Below are 23,210 nucleotides of genomic sequence, written 5' to 3'. Positions count from 1 at the left end.
TGTTTCCATTTAAATGATATTCTGGATAAGATAAAATCTTGGGGGTCAAAAAACAGATTAGTGGTTTCCAGGGGCCAGAGATGCAAGGAAAACATGACAGGATAGGGCATCAGGGCATTTTGTGGATAGAATTATTCAGTATCCTAGTTGTGGAGAAAGTAACACCAAGTGTATGTGCTTGTTAACACTCAAAGAACTGTATATACTAAAATGAGTAAATTTACTCTCTGTAAAACTTATACCTCAATAAGACTTTTCTGTAAACTACTGACTTTTTTAAAAAATCAAATCCAGAATCTACAAGCATTCAATAGAGAGAAAATGTCCACTAATGCTTATCTAGGCATAAATTATTGCCTGTGGTGAAATTCTACTGATCTTTTCATATATGCTTCAGTTGTTGAGGGATTTGGATCACATATAATAAACAATAAAAAGATATGCATAGATGAAAAATTTTGTAGTTGATAAAATTTTCTAAAACAGTTGTAGAAACATTTGAGGGCCTTTTCAAAAGGTCTTTTTTTTTTAAAGAGAGAGAGAAAGTGAGAATGAATTTTTTAATATTTATATTTTAGTTTTCGGCGGACACAGCATCTTTGTTTGTATGTGGTGCTGAGGATCGAACCCGGACCGCACGCATGCCAGGCGAGCGTGCTACCGCTTGAGCCACATCCCCAGCCCTCAAAAGGTCTTTTTTTTTTTTTTTTAGAGAGAGAGAGAGAGAGAGAGAGAATTTTTTACTATTTATTTTTTTAGTTCTCGGCGAACACAACATCTTTGTTTGTATGTGGTGCTGAGGATCGAACCCGGGCCGCACGCATGCCAGGCGAGCGTGCTACCGCTTGAGCCACATCCCCAGCCCCAAAAGGTCTTTTCTTCACATGCATTCTTTACTATGTGCTGTGGAAAGGAAGAAAGGAAAAATTGTTAAAAATCTTTTTTTTTTTAATAGTTAACATCCAAGCCGGGCTCAGTGGCACACAGCTGTAATCCCAGCAGCTCGGGAGGCTGAGACAGGAGGATCGAAATTTCAAAGCCAGCCCGGCAATGTCGAGGCACTAAGCAACTCAGTGAAATTTATTTGGGGCTCAAGAACTACATCTCAGTTAAGAGCAGTGTTAGCAATAGTAGTCCCAGGTTTTTCCAGGTTCTTGATGTTCCTTTCATTGCTGAGATACTATGATTATCTTATACTAATTGTTACATACTTACAAATCATAAAACTACCTTAAAAACACATCTGCCCAGTTTCACAGAAGAAATCAAGATAATCTCTGCTCTTACTATCTAATTGGCATATGACATGTCATATTTCTGATGATAGATAAATTTCTTTCAAATTGTATCTTTAGGAGGAAGTGTAGCCATAAAATGTAGGGCTTTAATCTAATACCAGACCTATTACATTCTATAAGTCAGTTAGGTCCAGTTCATTTTACTGGCAAAAAATAAAATATAGTGGAAGAAAAGGATCTACAGGAAATAAAGCCAACTGTAAGTTCTAGAAGGAAGTTCAGTCTGGCAGGCAGCATAGTGGCCTAAAAAAAATGCAGCATCTCTTCATTGTCCAAATACCAAACCTATAAACAGAGATTATTAAAGTGGACCAAATCTGGGTAAGAATAGATTTAGGTTTTAGTATCTTAAGCAGAACCTGGGGGTGGGGAGGAGGTATAAGAATGAGGGAGAAAAGAATGGATAAAAGTGTATATTACAATTAACTTGTAATGTGTTTTTTAATTGATCGAAGCTAATTATTTTCAGCTAACTTTTATTTTTTTAACTTTTCAGAATTAGACAAAAAGAGAAGCTTTCCAAATGTACAATTGTTTGTCATATTGATATTTATAATACTCAATGAAATATAATAATTGAAACTAATTTCAAAGCCAAATATGTTCCTTAACAAATATTTTCAATTAGCTAATGGGTATGTTGTAAACTACATTTGGGGATAAAGCAGGAAACTTCTTTTTTAAATGGTGTTTACATTTCAGAGATTAAAAGCTGCTTTGACCCAACAACATCCTCCAGTTACCAATGGTGATACTGTCAAAGGTCATGGTAGTGGATTGGTTAGGACTCAGTCAGAAGAATCTCGCCCACAATCATTACAACAACCAGCTACATCCACAACAGAAACTCCGGTATGTGTGTTTTTTTAATCATTCACTACTCTTGTTACCAATAAAAAAAACAAATGTAGTATAACTTACGTTGACTCTTTTATAGATTTTGAAAAAAATAACTATTTTTTTGTCATGTTGTCATTCCAGAACTATATCAAAAATCTTAAGAAAATGTAGGTCATATGTATGTGTTAATACAAAATTAAATAGATAAAAATAATAGGTACATTGTTACTGTTCAAGACATTTTATAAATAACTCTGTAGGCATTTATGTATATTGACCTGACACGACACAGAAGACTATTGTTTTTGTTTTTTGGCATTAGGGACTGAATCAGAGGCATTCTACTTCTGAGACACATCCCTAACCCTTTTCACTTTTTATTTTAAGTTGCCCAGGTTGTCCTTGAACACGCAGTCCTCCTGCCTTGAACACGCAGTCCCTCCATATAGCTGAGATTTTAGGTGTGAACCACTGTGCCAGTTTTTAAATAAATAGTTTTTAACAGTGAAACCTAATACAACTTTGGGAAACTTATTTCATTCTTTCTTTCTTGATTGAGGAATTTTAGGGTTGTGATTTCCTCTTTGGAAAATTTGTCCTATAACTAGAAAAACCTTAGAACCTTATGTTGAGGGGAATGAAGAGTTTCTTTTAATTATTGTCACAAAACTATAGACAGACTTGTCTTAAAAACAAACAGTAATTATCAATATATTTTCCTTTCTGCGATATAAATAGGTTTGATATTAAACTGTACTCTTGAATATTATTACATAGTCTATGTTCTGTAAACATTATAGACATTAACAACTTATTTGATATTGTTGAGGAATGCCTTATTCTTTAGAAACGTTTCAGATAGCAAAACTAAGATCTCTAAAGAATATTTCTACTGGGCACAGTGGTATATGCCTGTAGTCCCAGCTACTTGGGAGGCTAAGTCAGGAGAATTGCAAGTTCAAGCCCAGCAATTTAGTGAGACCCTATCTCAAAATAAAAAATAACAAGGACTGTGTCTGTAACCCACTAATAATGCACCCCTGCACTCAATCCCCAGTACAACAAAAACAACATAAGAATCTTTCTGAATCTCTTTTCAAAATTGTCATTGATTTTCCTTTTCCCTAGAATATCATTGTCCCTAATTACACTGCCTAGCATATTATAGTATTGCAATGGTCTCTAGCCACTGAAGTGAATGGGCTGTTAACTAATGTTCCACATGTCCAAAGAAGCAGGCATTTTTTTTTCTTTAGCAATTCTTGTTTTCACATGTTGTATTTGCTCACTCATTATAAAGCACTAGTTCTTTTTATTTATTCATGTATGTATTCTTACTATACTTCTAGGTAATGGGAGGTCTTTTAAATATATAAATATTCATACCCATATATGTGTAAGTCATATGACACAAATCAAATGATTCTTGAATTAAAATTTGTAAAACATCACCAAAAGAATAAATATGGCAGCAGTTTATACTAAGAACCCCTTTTCACTTATCTCTAGTTTCTAACTATCTATCATGATTGATATTTCTATATGTCTACAATAAATTTCTAACCCCCTGCCTTTTGGCGGTATGAGGGCTCCAACCCAGGGTCTCACACATGCTAGGCAAGCACTTTAACACTGAGCTACATCCCCAGCCTTTACAATAAATTTTATATTCTCTACTTGAAGAATATTAGTATTGACCTTAAAAATTCCAATCAAAGAAATGGGTAAATACCAAGTTTTAGATTGTCAACTAAACATAGATATTTACTTAGCTATTTTATCTTTATTTTCATATACTATTAGTCTTTCCCTAGATTTATAACTTTATGTTTTATTGTATCAAATAGAAGCCCAGTGAGTACAGGACTTTATCTATTTGTTCACTGATATATCACTAGACTCTAGAATAGTTTCTATAAATATTTTCATGATTCTAATTGTAATAATTTCTGCTATTCTATTACTTTGATTAATCTTTGGTGTGATGAATTAAATCAATTAAAAACAAATCAAAGAAGTTCTTTCTATTCAGACAATTGAATAAAAAAATTGTTCTCAATAAAAAAAATGATAGAGGATGAAGAAAAATATTTCAAGGCTGCAGTTCTTGAAGCCAGCCATACAAATATTTTTCTAAAAGATTAAGTTGCAATATGTAGGTTAAAAAAAAGCAATTTAATTTAGTGCTTGATCTTTATTACAATAAAAAGACTTCAGAAGTGAAATAACCCTCTTATTTATTTATTTTGTGGTACTGAACTATATCCACAGTCCTAACCCTCTTAATTTTTTACTGCTAGTTATTTGAAAAAAGGAATCAAGTGATAACTTACTATTTTGGGGAGTTTGTAGAATGAGGAATAGCTTGGCAATTTACTTGCAGAACTTATCTTGAACACGTACATACGTAAGATTTTTGCTTATTACATAGACTTGATTTGATTTGATTTGTTCACACCCTTAAAATTTAATTAATTATAGGTAAAAGATTGTTTTTAGTCTTGTCTTTTGAATTATGTAACTATAACAATTAAGTGCTCTTTCTTCTACACAAATTTCTAGTGGTTCATTTCCAATCTCCCATATTCAACTGTTTTGTGGCATGGATTTGGGGGCTCATAAGAGGACTGGAGGTTTCTGTTGTTCTCTAGTCCTATATACTAGACAGTCTGACTAGTGATTGAAGATTTATATCCTTGGCTGATCAGAAATCAAGCTGATCCATTAGGAGGAGATGGGATCAATTAAAAAATGAAAATTAGGGTTCTTGTGGGATTCTGCCTGCTAGGAAAATGAGCACTAATAATTATAAGAACCTGACCCTTAGAAAAAGACTGACCTTGAATTTCAAAGCGAACTACCCCAAAGCATATACATATCTTAATTCCTTAATTTTAGAAAAACCAATAAAGAAAATTGACAGATTTAATATATAGTATATTTTATCTAAAAAATAGACAAAAAAGTGGTTTTCTGACTTGAATTTAATTAGAAAGTTAAGTTTTTGAACTTATTAAATAATCAGTAATTTTCAAAGGATTAAATATTACAAGAAAGTCAATTTAATATACATGTAGAAAATTCAAGATGTACATATGATCATTAGTATTATATTTTCGATTTTTTATTTCTAAGCAAATGAAAATATTATACTTTAAAGAAGATATTCACTATGACATTGCTTTAGTAAGAATTTCATTATAGTATGATTCATTTATTTCAAGGGGGCAATTAAAGCACAGGGTGATTTTTATGTTGCTCCAAAATACTAATGTATTGCTCAAGACTTAGAAAATAAAGTTAGTGGCTCTCCCCCTTTGACACCCTTTACTGCCTACATCCGTTCACTCACTAAACATAAATATAACAAACTTCCATCTCTGTGCACTGTAGGCTTCTCCAGCTCACACAACTCCACAGACTCAAAATACAAGTGGTCGTCGAAGAAGAGCTGCTAATGAAGATCCTGATGAAAAAAGGAGGAAATTTTTAGAGCGAAACAGAGCAGCAGCTTCAAGATGCCGACAAAAAAGGAAAGTCTGGGTTCAATCCTTAGAAAAAAAAGCAGAAGACTTAAGTTCATTAAATGGTCAACTGCAGGTATGGTGCATAAATATGTGTTTTGTTTTGCCATTTATCTTTAATAGTTGTGAACATAGCTTTTCCTTGTTTCTTTCTAGTTGGCCATCAGGATATTTTAGGGCATAATATTGGGTGTAGGTAGACTGTATAGTAATATAATCATAGTTTTATAAACGTGTTTGAATGCTGAGATGAAGTGATATAAAATTTTCAGCACTGACACATTATCTTTGGGCTGGGGATGTGGCTCAAGTGGTAACGCACTCGCCTGGCATTGGATTCAATCTTCAGCACCACATTTAAAAAATAAATAAATAAATAAAGATGTTGTGTCCACCAAAAACTGAAAAATAAATATTAAAAATTCTCTCTCTCTCTGTCTTTAAAAAAAATACACTATCTTAACTATCTAGCTTAAACTTTATGAAGTTGTAATAGAAAGATCAAAGAATTCCAAAATTTAGAAATATTACTTAAATTCACTTTCTTTATATTTTGATTATATCATAACTAAGTTGCTTCAGCAGTTTGCACTTTTAAATTTTTTAATTCTTTGAATTACAAGTTTTATTTTGTTTTGTTTTAACACTCATGAAAGGTTCCAGATTGACCTTAAATAGTTTCTTTAGGACCTCGTGAGGTCATAAAGATTTTAAGACTCCGTACTTAGTCATTCTTAACATTGTGAGTATTTTCTAATAAAATTTTTTTAGCCACCAATTAATGAACATCAACTAGAAGTTGATATTAATGAGTTATACTTATTATTAATATAGGCCAATATAAAGTGAATCTTTCTATATAATCATAATTAATGATAAGAGAGACCCCCTACTCCTTTTTCAAATCTATCTGACCTTACTATACCACATAGACTTCCAACAGGTGGAAGTATAACAAGTATAAAACTAGAGTTTATTAAGAAATATTATCATTACCATATGATAAATGAATTTTTATTTAAGAACTAGTTTCACTATTTGTTTACATATTTATTTATTTTATGGCAATGCTGAGGATCAAACTCAGCGTGTCATGCATGCTAGGCAAGCACAATGCCATTGATCTACATCTGTAGCCATACACAATTTTTCAGGAAAAAAAATTCTGAATTTTTTTTATCTTTTAAATAAAATGAAACAGATTATAAATATTAATTTATGTATATACTACAAAATAGCTATATACTTTACCAAACCTGTTAGAATAATAACTATTGTTTTTTAAAATTTCAAATACTTTTATTACATTAATAAAGTGACTTAAATATATCTTTTGTTTTTGATCATAACAAAACCTTCTGAATGACATGGCTATTTTATAGTTGGATAACATAAAACCCATCGATTCCAGCCTTCGTTGTCTGACCTGTAGAATAGAAATAATAGTACTTGTCCTGTTTCTCTGTCATTACATAAATCAAATTGAAATGAATGCAAGTGTTTTCCATTTTAAAAAAGTGATAACTTATCAGTATTTTCCTTTGTAATTTGGTCTATTATGTCTTGTTTTAAAAATTAAAAGTGTTTGAAAACTATTAAGTGGTATATAAATGTATGGTATCATTTACAAAGACTTTAATTAGGACCAGTTTTCTGCTTTGACCCAAGTTATAGAAGTATTAATAGCTTTGAATGAAATATTGCTTTCCCTAATTATGCTACAGCACTGGTCACCACTTACTAATAGCAACACTTAATTATTTCAGATTCAGTATTCAAAGTACATATAATCTTTTTTTCATTTATCTTGTTTTTTCTGCCATATGATAAAAATGTTTATTGTAACAAAAGGTGACTTTTTATATTTCCTAATTTGGGTAGAAATTTCTCACTTGGAGAAACAAAGGCAAAATTTATCATCTTAGTAGAAGTTAACTGACACCATTTTCAAAGCATCTGACTTTTACATGGATGTCAGATTCAGGAAATTACTAAATTAAGCTCTAAATTGAAAATTATTTCAGTTAATATCAAACTACAAATAGAAAAGTAAAATAATCTTTTTAATCATTAAAAATTAAATGATGTTAGCACTATGTTAGTTTTTGAAATGTATTCCAAAATATGAAGAGGTAAAATGATGTGTTATCAGGGATTTACTTTAAAATTTTTCTCAAAAAAAAAAGATTGAAAAATGAAGTTCAGCTATATGTATTAACCTGGAGAAATATCCATTATATATATTTATGGGCAAAAGGAATCTTGCTAGAAACAGCCTTCAGGGATAAATTAATTAAACTATGGTATATGCATACATACAATGGAATAGTATTCAGCCATAAAAGGAATGAAGTGTATGAAAGAACCTTGAAACATTTTGCTTAATGAAGCCAGAACAAAACATTGCACATTATATGCACTCATTCATATTCTGGAATACCCAGAATAGATAAATCTATCTAAAGAGAATGCATATTGGCGAGGTGAGTGGAAGAGAATTGGGAAAAACTGCTTAATGTGTAAAGGCTTTTACTTTAGAGTGATGGAAACATTTTATAATTGAGGGTGATGGTTGTACAACATTGTAAACGTACTAAATGCCACTTTAAAATGGTTACTTTTGTGTTACTTGAATTTCTCTTCAAATTACTCAAAGTCAGTTGCATATTAAAAGGTATAGCACAATCCTTTTTTAATTAATGAAGTGGTTTACATAGATAAATATATAGGTGTAGAAATGGTTTAGGAAATGACTCTGTAAATTCAGGTAAATTTTTAACAGTGATGTGTACCATGATGTAAATAATGGTGATGGAGGAGATTGAGAACCATGGATGATGGGAAGAAAGGCACTTCAGTTATAACTTTCTATTATTGTTTCAAGTCAATATATTATTTTTACTTTTTGTTGTTTTATAGTTATGTTTTCAAATAAAATTAAAAGTTTTTAAAACTCTTTTGACCAGAGTTTATTTGCAGAGCGTGAAGTGTTAATCCACTTATAATGGTTTCAGGGAACAAGAATTTCTTTTATTCTGCTAACAACCAACCCATTAACTGAAGGACAGAATGAATTATGTAGAAAATTTAGTGTCAAAGAAATAATTAAACTCTATGGAAATCATTCATCAATTCTACTTCCTTAATAATCCTTTATGTGGCATACAAGTTTAGCTGATCAGTATACTAGGTAATGACCCATGGTTATTTATACAATAAAAAGATTAACAGGTGTTAAGTTGTGATTGTTCATATTTTTACCAAATACATATTTGATTTTAAAGAAAATTATTATGAAGATCATTTCCTCATTCATTGAATCATGTTTTAGCTTTCTAAAATCGCTAAAAGAGCACTTTAATCAAATGCTATTTATAGACATTTATGGTAGTCTAGACCAAGAATTGAATACTGTTAGTTATCAGTAATTGTATTTTAAAATAATACCTGTTCTGTTACTTTTATCTTTTATTTGAAATGGTTTTAACCTGTGTTTAACTTTGTCTTTCAATTATATTAATTATGGAGGTTAGTTTTCAGTATACAATTTTAACATGTGTCCTTGTAAACAGAAAGGCAGACTCTTTTCTTTATTTTTTATTTATTTATTTACTTTAATATTTATTTTTTAGGTGTAGTTGGACACAATGCCTTTATTTTATTTATTTATTTTTATGTGGTGCTGAGGATTGAGCCCAGGTCCTCACACATGCTAGGTGAGCACTCTACCACTGAGCTACAACCCCAGCCCCTCTTCTCTTTATTAATAGTAGCTCTTTAGTAATTTTTCTGTGAGCAAACTTAATTTTTTCGTTTGGGATTTTTTTTTAAACTTAAATATTGCAAAATAATTGTGAGGTAGAAGCCCCCAAAATTAATAAAAGCATAATTTAATACAGGAGGATTTTTCACTCAATAGTTAATGGTGTGGAAAAGGTTTTGTTTATTAATTCAGTGACTTAACAGGGAATAGAATCAAGTCTTTTATTCCTAGTACCTAAACAATATATGATTTCTATATTTATTACTTGAAATAGGAAAGAAAAGCAGTTGGAAGATGCTATACAATGCCTGTTTTGTTTAATTACTGAAAAAGTTGTAATTCTGTGATGTGCTCTCTTCCCCACCCCACCCCCATGAAATTTTAACTATATTCATCTCTACCCTTGTATGTTTTATTATGGACTTGAAATCTAGTAATTTTTATTTTCCTTTTTTTTTTTTTTTGTACTGGAAATTTAACCCAGGGATACTTTACCACTGAGCTACATTCCCAGCCCATTTTATTTCTCATTTTGAGGCAGATGTCACTAAATTTCTGAGGCTGGCCTCAAACTTTTGATCCTCTTGTCTCTGCCTCCACAGCCCGTGGATTTACAGGCATGTGCCACTAGCTCTTACTTTTAATATTATTTAATAAAACTTTTTCTAAGCCTTTATTTTTTAAATAAATAGACTAATTACTGTTAGAAAGATCAAGTGAGACAAAGTGTAGAAGTATGTTGTAGCTGCATCATGTAAGTGCAAGTTATTATTCATTCTGTCATTATGTTTCTGTATGTACAAGGCATGTTATCAGATACAGATTATATAACAGTAAAAAATAATTGTCTATGCATTTACAGAAGTTGTGATCTGGCAGAGACAGACACAAAACAAGTAATTAAATGTGAAAATAGGACAGTGGGTCATTCCCACTCATTTTTTAAGTTATTTCCAAAATGTTTTTTAACTCTAATAAAAACCCTATTTGTTTTTCCTATTATTACAGATACAAATTAAAGAACTAATTTATTATCAGTTATAAGGTTTTATATCCAGTATAATCCTTGGGCCTGTGTGGTGAGAATCTTGGTACTTAATAACTGGCTATTGTGAAAACTGAATATAATAAAATAGTTTATAGCAATAAGAAGTCCCCAAAAGAAGGAACTATTCAATATTATTTCTCCAATTTGGGGGGTAGTGGCTAAACTAGAAAGTCAAATACCATAAATTTATGGAGTAACAGGCCATTAAAACATAACTAAATTTTTGATTGATTAATCAGTTGACTGACCTGTCATGATTCATCAGACTTATCTGCTTCAGATAAACAATATAGAAAAATATTATTTGTTCACTAGTATGTAGTTAAATTTAAGCAGCCACATTATTAGAGTGAAGCAGTTGTATAGAAGATGTTAAAATAATTGACTTTGGATTTTAGACCAGAATAGTATTTTTTTTTCAATATTTCCTTTTTCTTCCCAATCTGTTTTATTTTGACAAAATAATAGTTGCTCACATTTGAATGAGACTTTTTTGCATTTTCAAAATGCTTTTAATGCCCCTTGTTTCATCTTCAAAATGATCTAAGAATCTTCTACAAGTGCTAACTCACAGATAGTGGGCAATACAACCAGGAAGGCTTTGGAAGCTGAATCCAATTAAAGTGTATTCTAAAATAATCCATAGAGTAGAAGGTAGATATGTAAACATTTCTTTTTTCATTTACTATTAAATCTGTGTCTTAAAATCCTCTCAAATTTATTTTGGCTTAAGCAAACTGGTTGTATATGTATTCTCTTCCTTTTTTTTTTTTTTTCTTTAACTTCCTGCAGTTTCTGTATAGAAGCTTTCATGTTGTATTTGTTACATAACAGCCCCTCTCCCAACCTGTATTCTAATCTTTCTTTATAGAAAGTTTTCAAAATTGAAATTATAACTTGTACAACCACTTTATCCAAATAGTAATATAGTCAAACCTATGTTCTTAAGAATAAAATATTTCCTTTAAAACTTACGTATATGAGATTATAGTTCTTAAATGCTTGGATAAATTTGTTGAGTTTTACTATATCATGAATGACTTAGAAATTACTTGACTTTAGCCTATTCTGCCTAATTTATTATATAAACTTTACCTGCATAATCCTCATATTTTCAACTTATACTTGACTTGGTCTTGACCACTAGCATATGCTTACATTTAGGAGTCCAGCTCAACTAAATCTACTTCCATCAAAGCATGACCCATTCTCATGCTTAACCTACACTTCAATTGTGTTTGCTTTTCAATACATGTCTCAGTCCCACTGCCAGTAACTATGTCCTATTGCTGCTTTCAGACTAGTGCTTATACCAGATTTTAAAGAAATTAATTATTAGGGTACAATAATAACACAAATTATGTCTAATTTATAACCTCTCACCCAAAAGTCACTTTTTAAATTTTTTTAAGTTAATAAAGATAGACATAATACCTTAATTTAATTTATTTATTTTATGTGATACTGAGGATCGAACCCAGTGCTTCACACATGCTAGGCAAGCGCTCTACTACTGAGGGTCCCCAGCCTCCAAAAGTCACTTTTGAGCTTTAGGATCATCATTAGGAAAATTTACCATCATTGTAAAATATTTTAAATCAGGATAATGTAACAAATTGGGCTGTGTTTATATTTGAGTATACTTTGAAAATTGTTGAGGGTTTTCTTAACCTTTCTGTCATGTGAAAAGTACAGGAGAAACAATTTGTTGTTTGACGTTTGGGTGAATATAACTTAGAGCATACTTTTGTGTCTTTGGATATATGTATGCAAACTTTTTATTTTTAATTTCCCCTCCTGTTGGTCTTTCCTGTTATTTGCTCCAATGAAAATTCAGTGAGCACAAATACAAATTGCAAGAACCAAGTGCCTTACCACTTCCATCCTTAATATTTATTGCCCATTGTTGACATCTTCACATTTGTATATTTGTTGATGGACCAGATAATCTAATTAGATCAAGAGCCATACTATCACCAACTGTGTGAAATATAGAAATTGATGTCTCAAATATTTATCAGTTTCAACTCTGCATAATTAAAAAGAAAATTTGAATATTTATTTTATTTGAGTGCATAAGAATATTATTTTAATTTTTAATCACAGAATTATTTAAGTCAACTGTTTTATTGGTTAATCAATTCAGAACTACTTTCAGCCATTTTATTACATATAGCATTTTGTTTCACAGTATACTATATGATGAGTGTTTCTATGGAATATTTGAGAGACGGTTTGTGATCTTTAAAATTTTATAATCAAGGTAATGCTTGTCAATTTCATTTTGTAACTGTTGAAAATTAACAGCATATCAGTGTTGGTGACATTGTTGGTATGAATAATGAAATTAGGACTTCAGACCAATTTCTTATTATTTCAGCTATTTTATTTCTCCTTCTTTGGAATTTTTTATTAGCTGAAATTACTGTAGTCCTCACTATATACTGTAGTCCTCACTATATCTACTCAACCCATGTCAGACCATGCACTGTCCTCTTAGGTTACACAGAGAAATAATCTCTGCCTTCAAGAAATTCCCAATCTGGTAGAGGTGATAAACAAACATACCAAAAATTACAATCCAGAGTGATAAGAACTGTGTAAGATACCTATTAATGTAAATATGCACCTTTATATGGCCATGGGAAGACAGAAAAGGAAAATTTTAAAGATCAGTGAAGTAATTACCAAGGTAAAGAAGAAAGGAAAGACTTTCCAGAGAGAGACAATGCATTTTATTCACTTAAGTTTACTATTTTTATAAGGCATGACAATTAGATAGTGGTTATTTCATATGGCTCAGACTAATGAGGAGGCAGCAAGGATAGGGAGACTTAAGGACATTACTTGTATTTTGGTATGTTTAACGCTTATAGTATTTTAGAAGAGCAGTGAGAGTCAGAAATCAATATGGTCACAGCAGACTATCAAAGATTATATATTTTTAGCTAAAGATAAATATCCATTTCATATTACAAAACTTAATGAGAAGCTTGTAGAAAACAGTATTAGATCAAGCTGACAAGGCAGGGTAGGGTAGATATTGGATTATTTGTAACATGGTTTCTCATCAGTAGTGCTATTAAGAACGAGCTATAATTAATTGTATTGACACCAGTGGTTATAATATTCCATGGAAATGATTTTTCTAAATAACAGCTTATCTTTTCTAAAACAAAACTTTTAAATTTTACCTTTTGTACTTTGATCATTCTTCACCCATTCTTAAATTCAATTTATTAAATTTTAATATTTTAAAATTAAATTTAAAATTAAATTTTAATATTTAGAGTTATTATGACCCTCAGTTTTGTTTTGTGCTTTTAGATACAGTATTACAGTTCATTGTTGTTGGGATGTGAGGAATTATTTAATTAAACAGACTTGCCTCCAGATTGCTTAGCTTTTGTTATGTTGATTTTCATGTTTGTGCATTGGTCACTTATGGAGGCTTAATGACCCTAATCTACTGAAATATTTTACATTGAGCTTTCTAGTTAAGAAACAGAATATAAAAAGACCTACCTGCCTAAACTTTTATTTACTCCTGGTTTGTTATATATTTCTATTTACTTTGGAGTAAAATCCAAATTGGTAAAGTCAATGTTAATTTCAAATAAGTTAAAGATGTTTATAAATTAAGTTCTTTATTTTTTTCCCCCTGGGGATTAAAGCCAGGGGCAATCTACCACCAAGGCACATCCCCAGCCTTTTTTATTTTATATTTTGAGACAGGGTCTTGCTAAGTTGCAGAGGCTGCCCTCAAATTTAGGATCCTCCTGTATCAGTCTCCCACATTGCTGTGATTATAAGGCATGCACCACCACACCTGGAGGATTTTTTTTTAATGTTAGCAATTTGTTAAATTCATATTTTTTCTAATTCTTGAGTATTGGTAATGATCACTAATTTATACGTTTTTAGTACTTGATGGTAACTCAAAAGGTTGAGTTGAACTCGACTCAATTTGGAACTTTTGCATAAAACTTACAGATTAATGCGTTCCATGTAAAGACTGAAGTTCTTATTCTGTTGTAAGCTTTAGGACAAATCAACATTGATTTGTGAATTTTAAATTCAGTTTTACAAATTGCCTGGGTAAAAGACAGCTAAGCCATTTAAATATTACATGTACTTTCTTTCAGTGGTTCTGGTGCCCAACATAGAACCTTGCAATAAATTTCAGAAATTCATGATTCTTTAGTTATTGTATTTCCCATCTAGAATCTTATTAGTAACTAGAAACTAGTTTAATTGAATTTTCAGGATGAATTTTTTTATTTTTAAGTGAACACAGTCAGTGAAAATTCCTCCTACCTCTATTCAGACTTTCTGTTTATCAGATAATCAAAAGAACAAATAACATATGTAAATAAAAATATTTTCAATAGGTAACCTAAAATATATAATGAGTCCCAAGGCAAATGGTAATGTAAAAACTTTGAAATATGCTACCTAGTTGTGCTGTTGTCTTATTTAAGTTTTCATACAAGTTGCCGTTTTTGTATAAAAGCTAAAATAGCAAAAATGATGTATACCGATTAGACATATTTAAGCAGCATAGTTTTTTTATTCCTTAATGTTCTGCCAGTGATGTCCAGTTTTCAAATCTTAATCCACTCATTTTGAACAGTAAAAAATGTGTTTAGTCTACTGCTGGTAAGGTACATAAGTTGTTTCTTCTCCAGAGCGAAGTCACCCTGCTGAGAAATGAAGTGGCACAGCTGAAACAGCTTCTTCTGGCTCATAAAGATTGCCCTGTAACCGCCATGCAGAAGAAATCTGGCTATCATAGTGAGTAATGTTCCATTACCTACAGCCTTAGGCTACGTCAGTGAAATACTGCCAGAGTGAGCAGAGCTACCATTTAAAAAAGTAGAGAGTACAGTTCTTTTTTTTTTTTAATTTTTATTTATTTTTTTTTTAGTCATACATGACAGTAGAATGCATTTTGATATATAATACATACATGGAATGTACACATATCAATTATATTGTCTATTCTATTCTGCTGCCCTTCCTATCCTCCCTACACAGTTCTTAAATCTAAGATTAAATATCAATTTCTGCAAGTTTGTTATACAAGCGAGTTGGGGGGTATACTTTTTAGAATCTAGAGTGTTTTGGAGTTTTCTGTTTTTAGCTTTTTCCTAAGCATTACTGCAGATCAGCAATATGTGTTATCTAAAAATTTTAAACATATTGACAAGTACTGATGATATTTTTTTTTTATCTTCACAGGATTATACTTTTTATCAGCCATCTTCACTTAACATACAATATCCATTTATAGTATTAGATCCTATTATTCTTTCTTAGGTAATGTCAGCATTGTGCAAAGTTTTTGTTGTTGTGAATCTTTATATAGTTAGTTATGAAAAGGCTAGAACAGTATTTAAATCATCTGATTGTAAGTTCACTCCTAAATGTTTTCCAAAAAATGAGATTTTTCTGTTTTCAGCATTTTAGAGGTTAATTGTGCTTTTTCCTTTCTATAATGTCCTTGTTAGATAAGATGCACAATGTTGGAACCAGCTGTTACTCTTGAATAAATGGCCAATTTTTGTCCATTGCACAAATTTGAAACAAATAACAGAGTTGGGAATGCATTAGGCAACGTTCATAATATATAACCCACAGCTTTCATTTTTATGATTTAGTGATATTTCTGGATATTTGTAAATGTGAAGATTGTTTCAGCCATATGTATCCACTTCATTTTAATTTGCCAGTGTCAGTAATTCAAAAGAACAAAATGTTTTGTATTGGATGCAAACAGTTCCTCAGGTGCTCACGATAAAACTTAATGGCTACCATTTTTACTTGTAGTCATTGTAAGCAGTTTCATCAGAATGGGCAATATTTTTTAATTTAAGAAGATTCAGTAGATTTAGCAATTCTCCATTGCCATATATATTTAGGACACTAATTTTTGTCAGTTTCGAGAATATAAATCTGAGTTACTAGTCATTTTGACACAGGCCAGTGAAACACATTGTAAAGTAAATTGGAACCATATAGAAATATGTTTAGGATTTATATTAACAATGATTGCTATAGGGATGAGGCCATTATGTTCCCATCTGACTTAACATAATTTCCTGTGGAAGCTTCTGAGTTCAGCATTATGCATACATGATTTTCTTAAACAGGAAAGTTCCCTTGAATTTTGGTAGTTTAAATGGAATTATACTGGGGCTGGGGATGTGGCTCAAGCGGTAGCGTGCTCGCCTGGCATGTATGTGGCCCGGGTTCGATCCTCAGCACCACATACAAAGATGTTGTGTCCACCAAAAACTGAAAAATAAATATTAAAAAAATTCTCTCTCTAAATGGAATTATACAAATGATTCTATAAAATTAGAAATAAAGTAACTCTTTTCTCAAATTACATTTAATTCAAATTTATATACAGTTTTTAATCTTTAGTAATTTATTGGATGATTCTAATAGTTTTGACTCTTTTTTCTAAGTAATATAAGCTCAACAAATGTAAAGCAATTATTCATTTTAACAACTGATTTATAAAGATGTTTTCAGGTGTATAGATAGGGCTTATCTATGGCTAAATGACCAAAAATCAAGATTAATACATTTTTGTGAATATATTTTTTAGTAGGTTATGAGAATGCAAGAAATACAAAGATTTTTATTATTTGGAAATATCTCTACCTTTATTCCTGTCTAGTTGTTTAGGTAATCAAATTATTAGCATTTGAAAGAAATTTTTAAGTGATTTATATTTGCAGATTTCAAACCTTTGAAATAAATCTAATTTCTTCTGAGTTAATAGTGAAAGTAGTGATAGAGATTAAATGAATATATCTTGGAGAAGTTTACAGATTTCACACTAACATGTAGCACATAGCAATATTAATGGTGGTAATCTGTAAGTCTTTCAAAACACTTATGAAGGAGAATCAAGATTTAGTATAAATTAAGGAATATTGTAAAATCTTGCAGGTAAAGGTGACAATAGTTAGTCATAAGGTCTCAATTTTATTAACACTGTCTTGCCTAGTTTTAACACTGAAAGTCCTATGTTACATCCTAGGAAACCCTTTAGTCAGTCGACTGTTGGTCACCCCAAATGTTATATAATATAAAATCAGAATGAAAATAATAATAATACTTATTTACTTATGTAGTCATCCAAGTCAGAAAATTCACTAAGCAGTTGTAAATACAATTCTGGGTGGAGGTAAAATCTGCGATAGATATGGTAAGAATTAATGCATTACAAGAAGATCAGATCACCTAGTAGAGGTTATGGAAAAGATGGAAGGAGGTGAAGGATAGAGGAAAGCAATACATTATCAAAGGACATTTTATACACACACACACACACACACACACACATATACATATGAGCTCATCACCATAAGTCCCATTATTTTGTACAATTTATATGCACTAATAACTGGACATGGTGGCATGGGCCTGTAATCCCAGCCACTCTGGAACCCAAGGCAAGAGGATCTCAAGTTTGAGGCAACTGAGTGAGATCCAGTCTCAAAATAAAAAGTGCTGGGGATGTAGCTCTTTGGGAGAGCTACTGGATTAATTTCATTACTGAAAATATGTATAAACATAGGTAGAGAACTTTTCATAGAATTGAATTGTCTAACATCAGGTTCCATTTAGCTTACAAAGAGCTTAAAGTGACTCTTGAGTACAGCATGATTTCTTGTGCTTTTGATTGTACTGGTAATTGTCTCCGCTCACCTTCAAGAACTGGACATAAGAACAGATATATCACATTGCAAAGGTATTTTCTATGTAAAATTTATAATTACACAATTTATAAGTAACCACTGATTCTTGTCAGCTGCCTGAAGGTTTGCTTTACCTAGAGCAAACCTTTAGTGGAGGTCAGTACTCCTTCATTACAATTTATTATTTCTGAGTCTTTGCCTCCAGTATATGTTTAGATTTCTTTGTACCACTCATCACCTATCAATCCCTTTGTTTTTGAAAGCTGCTATATCCTGAGAACTTAACATTCAGAGAAAGGTCAGCCTTGTTCTGTTGAAGAATAGTGGTGAAATAAACAAAAAAGACTGCTTAGTATTCTCCTGTTAACCTGTCATTGCCAGTGTTTTCTTTGAACATGTAACTATTGTATTAGCTAAATAATAATTATTAATATTTTATAGTACTCATTGTGCTTGATTAGAAAAATATTCTTAATGCTTTATACAATTTTTTAAAAGATTACTAATTTTCATTTCTGTTACTGTATCTTGAGGTAAGTTTGGTCCATGGGTACAGTTTTGCATTTATAACATTATAGAGGAGAAGATAGGATTTTATCTCATTAATATATTTATGAAAACTTGCTGTTCAAAAATGTATGGATTTGAGGAAGATGTGTCAAAATTCTGTAAATTTCACTATATTTCAGAAAATCCTCAAAAGGACTTTGAGTTTAAGTTATGCTTATCAGTTATTCTCCCCTTCTATCGTTTATATTACAAATCATGGGGTAATCTTGCTTCCTAATGTCCAGAGTCTTTTTTTTTTTTTTTTTTTAACTCCTTAACTTTGACAATGGGCATCTGGCCATTCTCTACAAAGAAAAAACAAGGGACTGGTTAAAGAAATGTCAGAATAGAGGATTACCTGTGGCAAGGAGAGAAGCATCCAAGGAGCAACAGTGTCATTGGCAGTGTTCTCTGAAGTTGGGGACTTAGGGCACAGGTGTTCATGTTATCATTGTACCTTATAACTCACAGATATTATAAATAATTTGTGTGGCATACATCAGATTTTTCACTAAATGAAATTGGTGGATTCTTTCTGCTAAAATAAGGAAGATTTAAGAGATTTTTATTCAGGCATAAATATTGGTAGGTTTATTTTCATAAAAATTTGGAATGTCCTTTCCTGAATATCTTTTCAAGCGAATTAGAGTTTTATATGGATTTTTATTTGAATCCCAATTAATTCATGCAAATATAACAGCTGGTGGCATTTAGACTAAATAGTGTTTATACTCATGTGTATGCCTCATTAGAATCAGGTGTTATAAACATCGGTGGCTGCAAGATGGAAAGTCAGACAGACTATAGTTCTGGAAAATGCTGAGGGAATAATTTGAAAATATAATCAGTATATAAGATTCATTTTGTATATATATGTGGTTATAAATTCTTGTTTATCTTTTAAAAAGAATGACATGTTGTTGAACAGACTGGTTTTGTTAAATGTGCTTCTTGATAAGTATTTGTTTGTGTGTGTGAAAGGCTAGCTCCCAAACTCCTACCTAATTTTCTTTAACACTATTTAGCAAATATTTCTTCAGCTCTATTTTGTGAGGCACTGGGCACCCAGATGTTCCCATATGTATGGTTGTTTCTTCATTTGACCTGTTGCAGGTAAAATTGCCTACTTCATGACTTACAGCCATTTCTTTCAGTTACTTAATTTGCCATACTGACTTATCTAAATATTCAGTTTTGTAAAATACTTTTTATTCTGTATGTTGACTCAGTCTAATACTTTTACATATACTTTAAGAAGGGAATGATTAATTTTTCTTTGTTTTCTGTCCAGCTGCTGATAAAGATGATAGTTCAGAAGACCTTTCGGTGCCAAGTAGTCCACATACAGAAGCTATACAGCATAGTTCTGTCAGCACATCCAATGGAGTCAGTTCAACCTCAAAGGCAGAAGCTGTAGCCACTTCAGTCCTCACCCAGATGGCAGACCAGAGTATGGAGCCTGCGCTTTCCCAGATTGTCATGGCTCCTTCCTCCCAGTCACAGCCCTCAGGAAGTTGATTAAAAACCTGCAGTACAACAGTTTTAGATACTCATTAGTGACTTCAAAGGGAAATCAAGGAAAGACCAGTTTCCATTTATGCGAAATCTGTGGTTGTAAATTTTTTTTTTTTACTTGAAATTAAATTTGGCTCTAAAGTTGGTGTAGCAACAGTTGATGATAAGACTGAACGACAGTTTTAAGTCTCTGGAAAGACTGATTTTGCTTTTTTATAAATATTATTAGATTTATTAATTTTTCTGTGCTCAATGTGTAAATTGTATTATAATTCATTGTGGTTTATTTTACTTTTAATTTGGTGGTGTTTTAATAAATGGGGGTGTTACTGAATCTCTCTTCCCACTTCCATTTCTTTTGCCCACCCCTTATCCCTCAACTGTGATGGTAGTCTTGTTATCATTTATACCAAAGTTCTGCATAGTCCCTATTGACTTTGTAATGTGAACAAAGTCATAAAGCACTAGGCAAGAGAAGGGTAGAAATTTGCTTTTAATCTTTTTGCCTTTTATTTTGCACATTTTGCAAAAGGAATAATATTGGAGAACACTGGTTTGTTTGTTTTTTTAAGAGAGAAAACATGATAAAAGACATACAGTGCTTTTATGTGCACACTGTTAAATCAAGTTCATTAATAATGCATTTTCTTTTTTTAAGATTTTAAGTAGACAGAAATTTTGGAATCTTCAGCATTTAAAAAATGACTTTATTTTTAAGTCTGAAATTCAGTGTTTTTAAACTATGTTTTGAGGCTGAAAAGTATGAAATTATATAATATACGATACAGGGTTATCAGATATTTAGTAATTTTTTTAAATTAGCTCTTGTTTTGAGGGTTTTTTTTTTCAGGTTTCAGGTTACAGACAGAATTTATGCATAATCAAGTATGGTATGGTTGCCAGAAAAGCCTAAAATTACTACTTAGAAAATTTACGACTGTTTACCCCCATTGTCTTGTACTTGCGAGCTAACTTGTACTTATTCTTGTGAAAGCACTGTCATCTTTTAGTAGCAAATTTTGATAACGTTTCTCGTGGAAAAAAATCAGTATCTATCTTTAGAACAATGTAATTATAATGTGGGAAATGTAAGAGAGAGAGAGAGAGAGTGTGTGTGTGTGTGTGTGTGTGTGTGTGTGTGTGTGTGTGTGTGTGAGAGTGTCTCTCAATAGTTTATGCCAGCAATCTTTGCTTGAATGTTTAACGATGCCTTCAGTGTGATGCTGGCAAATAGATGATTGCAATTTAAAATGTCATTACTGTGCAGGCTTGGACAACTAACATTCCATGAAGTAGCTTGTTTCTGATGAGATGATTGTAGGTACACTTCTCATTATCCAATCATCTGTGGGATACTGAATTTTCTAATGTGCCATTATCTATTTTTATTCTTCAGTTATGTTCAAAATACAGTACAATATTTTAAATAGACTCAATTGTTAAACAATAAAAATTAAAAAGTAGCAAATGTGTGTAAAAAAACCTTTGTAAAATAGTTATGAGTCCTACCCAGTACCAACTTCTGGCATTCAAGCAGGATTCCATTATGTAAATATCTGTAATGCATTAATAATAAGTTGTGTAGTTTGTTCTGCATCCATACTACACTACTTGCTAAAGTCTCTGTGCCACATCTTCTGATGAGACTGACATTTTAAAAGCCTATATGGAATATCCTTGATAATTCAAGGGAGTATCCCACCTGCCTAAGTTTCAAACTGGGAAACATGCAAATTATACAAATGATATTTCAGGACTTCTAAGTATGAAGATAATAGGAATTTTATTGTTTGACTTATTTAAAATGAGAGCATTTTGGTTGACAATTCTACTTCAAAATTTTCTTATTTTTAACTGATGTCATAATTTTAAAGTAATCAATTTCTAATCATGATTTTGTCATAGTTTGCTAAGGAGTTGATCTCAAGGCACAAAATATGAATTATACAAGAAGGCTATTTTTTATCGTAGTTTGGATGGGTTAGGAAAAGCCTCAATTTTTCACTTTCTAAAGTCTTTCAGTGTGTTTTTCTTTCATCTTATTTATGCAAGTTAAAGTTTTTGGTAACAATTCTTGCAACTGTAAAATAAAACTACATAGATGTAAGAAGTCATGTAAACGGTTAATGAGCTTACCAAGGTTAGCAAAACTTTTCATTGTAAATGAGTCTGTACTCAGCAAATAAAAATCATTATTAGTTGTATGAACACAAATTCCATTTTGACTTCCAGGATGTCACACTACTTCTGTACCTAGCATTTTGAGTCCTTATATTTGCAATGTTACACAAACTGTACTATTTTCTTTTATGTGCAGTTTGCATGAGTAAACCGTCAAGAGAATAAATTCTATCTTTAAATTATGTTCATAATTTGCTTGTTTTTACCTGTCTTTCACAAAGTAATATCACCTAATAAGTGTTTTTTTCCTTCAGGACGTTTAACTACCTGAGAAGAACTGAGATTCTTTCCACTTTTCTGATAAGATTCATTCATACTTGAAGACCTTTTAACTTCAGAGTGCTCAGGCCTATTCCTTTTTATGCATTTACCTTAAGCTCTATTCATATACTATGATTCTTTAAATTATGTCCCCAGCCTGGAACACTCCCTGAACTTTAGCCACAGACCCACCTGCTCACCACCTAACAAAACCTCATAAATTGGGGTTAGGGGTATAGCTCAGTTGGTAGAGTGCTTGCCTAGCATGCACAAGGCCCTGAGTTCAAACCCAGCACCACCACCCCCCCCCAAAAAAAAAAAAAAAAACATCTTAAATAGACCATATCCAACACTGAAATAACCTTCCCTCACACTAACCTCAGATATACTCCTCTCACAATCTTTCATGATTCAGTTGATGGCAGTGCAGTTCTTCCAGTTGCTTAAGCCAAAACATTCTTGTCATCCTTGATGCTCCACTCTCCCAGCCCTTATTCAAGGTTTACCTTACCTTCC

At 31.6% G+C, this 23,210-nt stretch overlaps 1 protein-coding gene across 1 annotated transcript in view; it reads left to right on the top strand.

The window, feature by feature from the left end:
- Window positions 1-22,550, top strand: part of Atf2 (activating transcription factor 2) — a 96,851-nt gene extending 74,301 nt beyond the window's left edge. The window contains 5 exon segments of the mRNA XM_077802862.1: window positions 2,001-2,150; window positions 5,532-5,738; window positions 15,162-15,267; window positions 20,029-20,234; window positions 20,236-22,550. Of these exon segments, the coding sequence (XP_077658988.1) occupies window positions 2,001-2,150; window positions 5,532-5,738; window positions 15,162-15,267; window positions 20,029-20,234; window positions 20,236-20,259 (693 nt within the window). The 3' untranslated portion in view covers window positions 20,260-22,550.
- The last annotated feature ends 660 nt before the right edge of the window (window positions 22,551-23,210 follow it).

This window comes from Urocitellus parryii, chromosome 1 (assembly GCF_045843805.1).
Source record: "Urocitellus parryii isolate mUroPar1 chromosome 1, mUroPar1.hap1, whole genome shotgun sequence".
NCBI lineage: Eukaryota > Metazoa > Chordata > Mammalia > Rodentia > Sciuridae > Urocitellus > Urocitellus parryii.
This window is presented reverse-complemented; position numbering and strand designations above follow the sequence as displayed.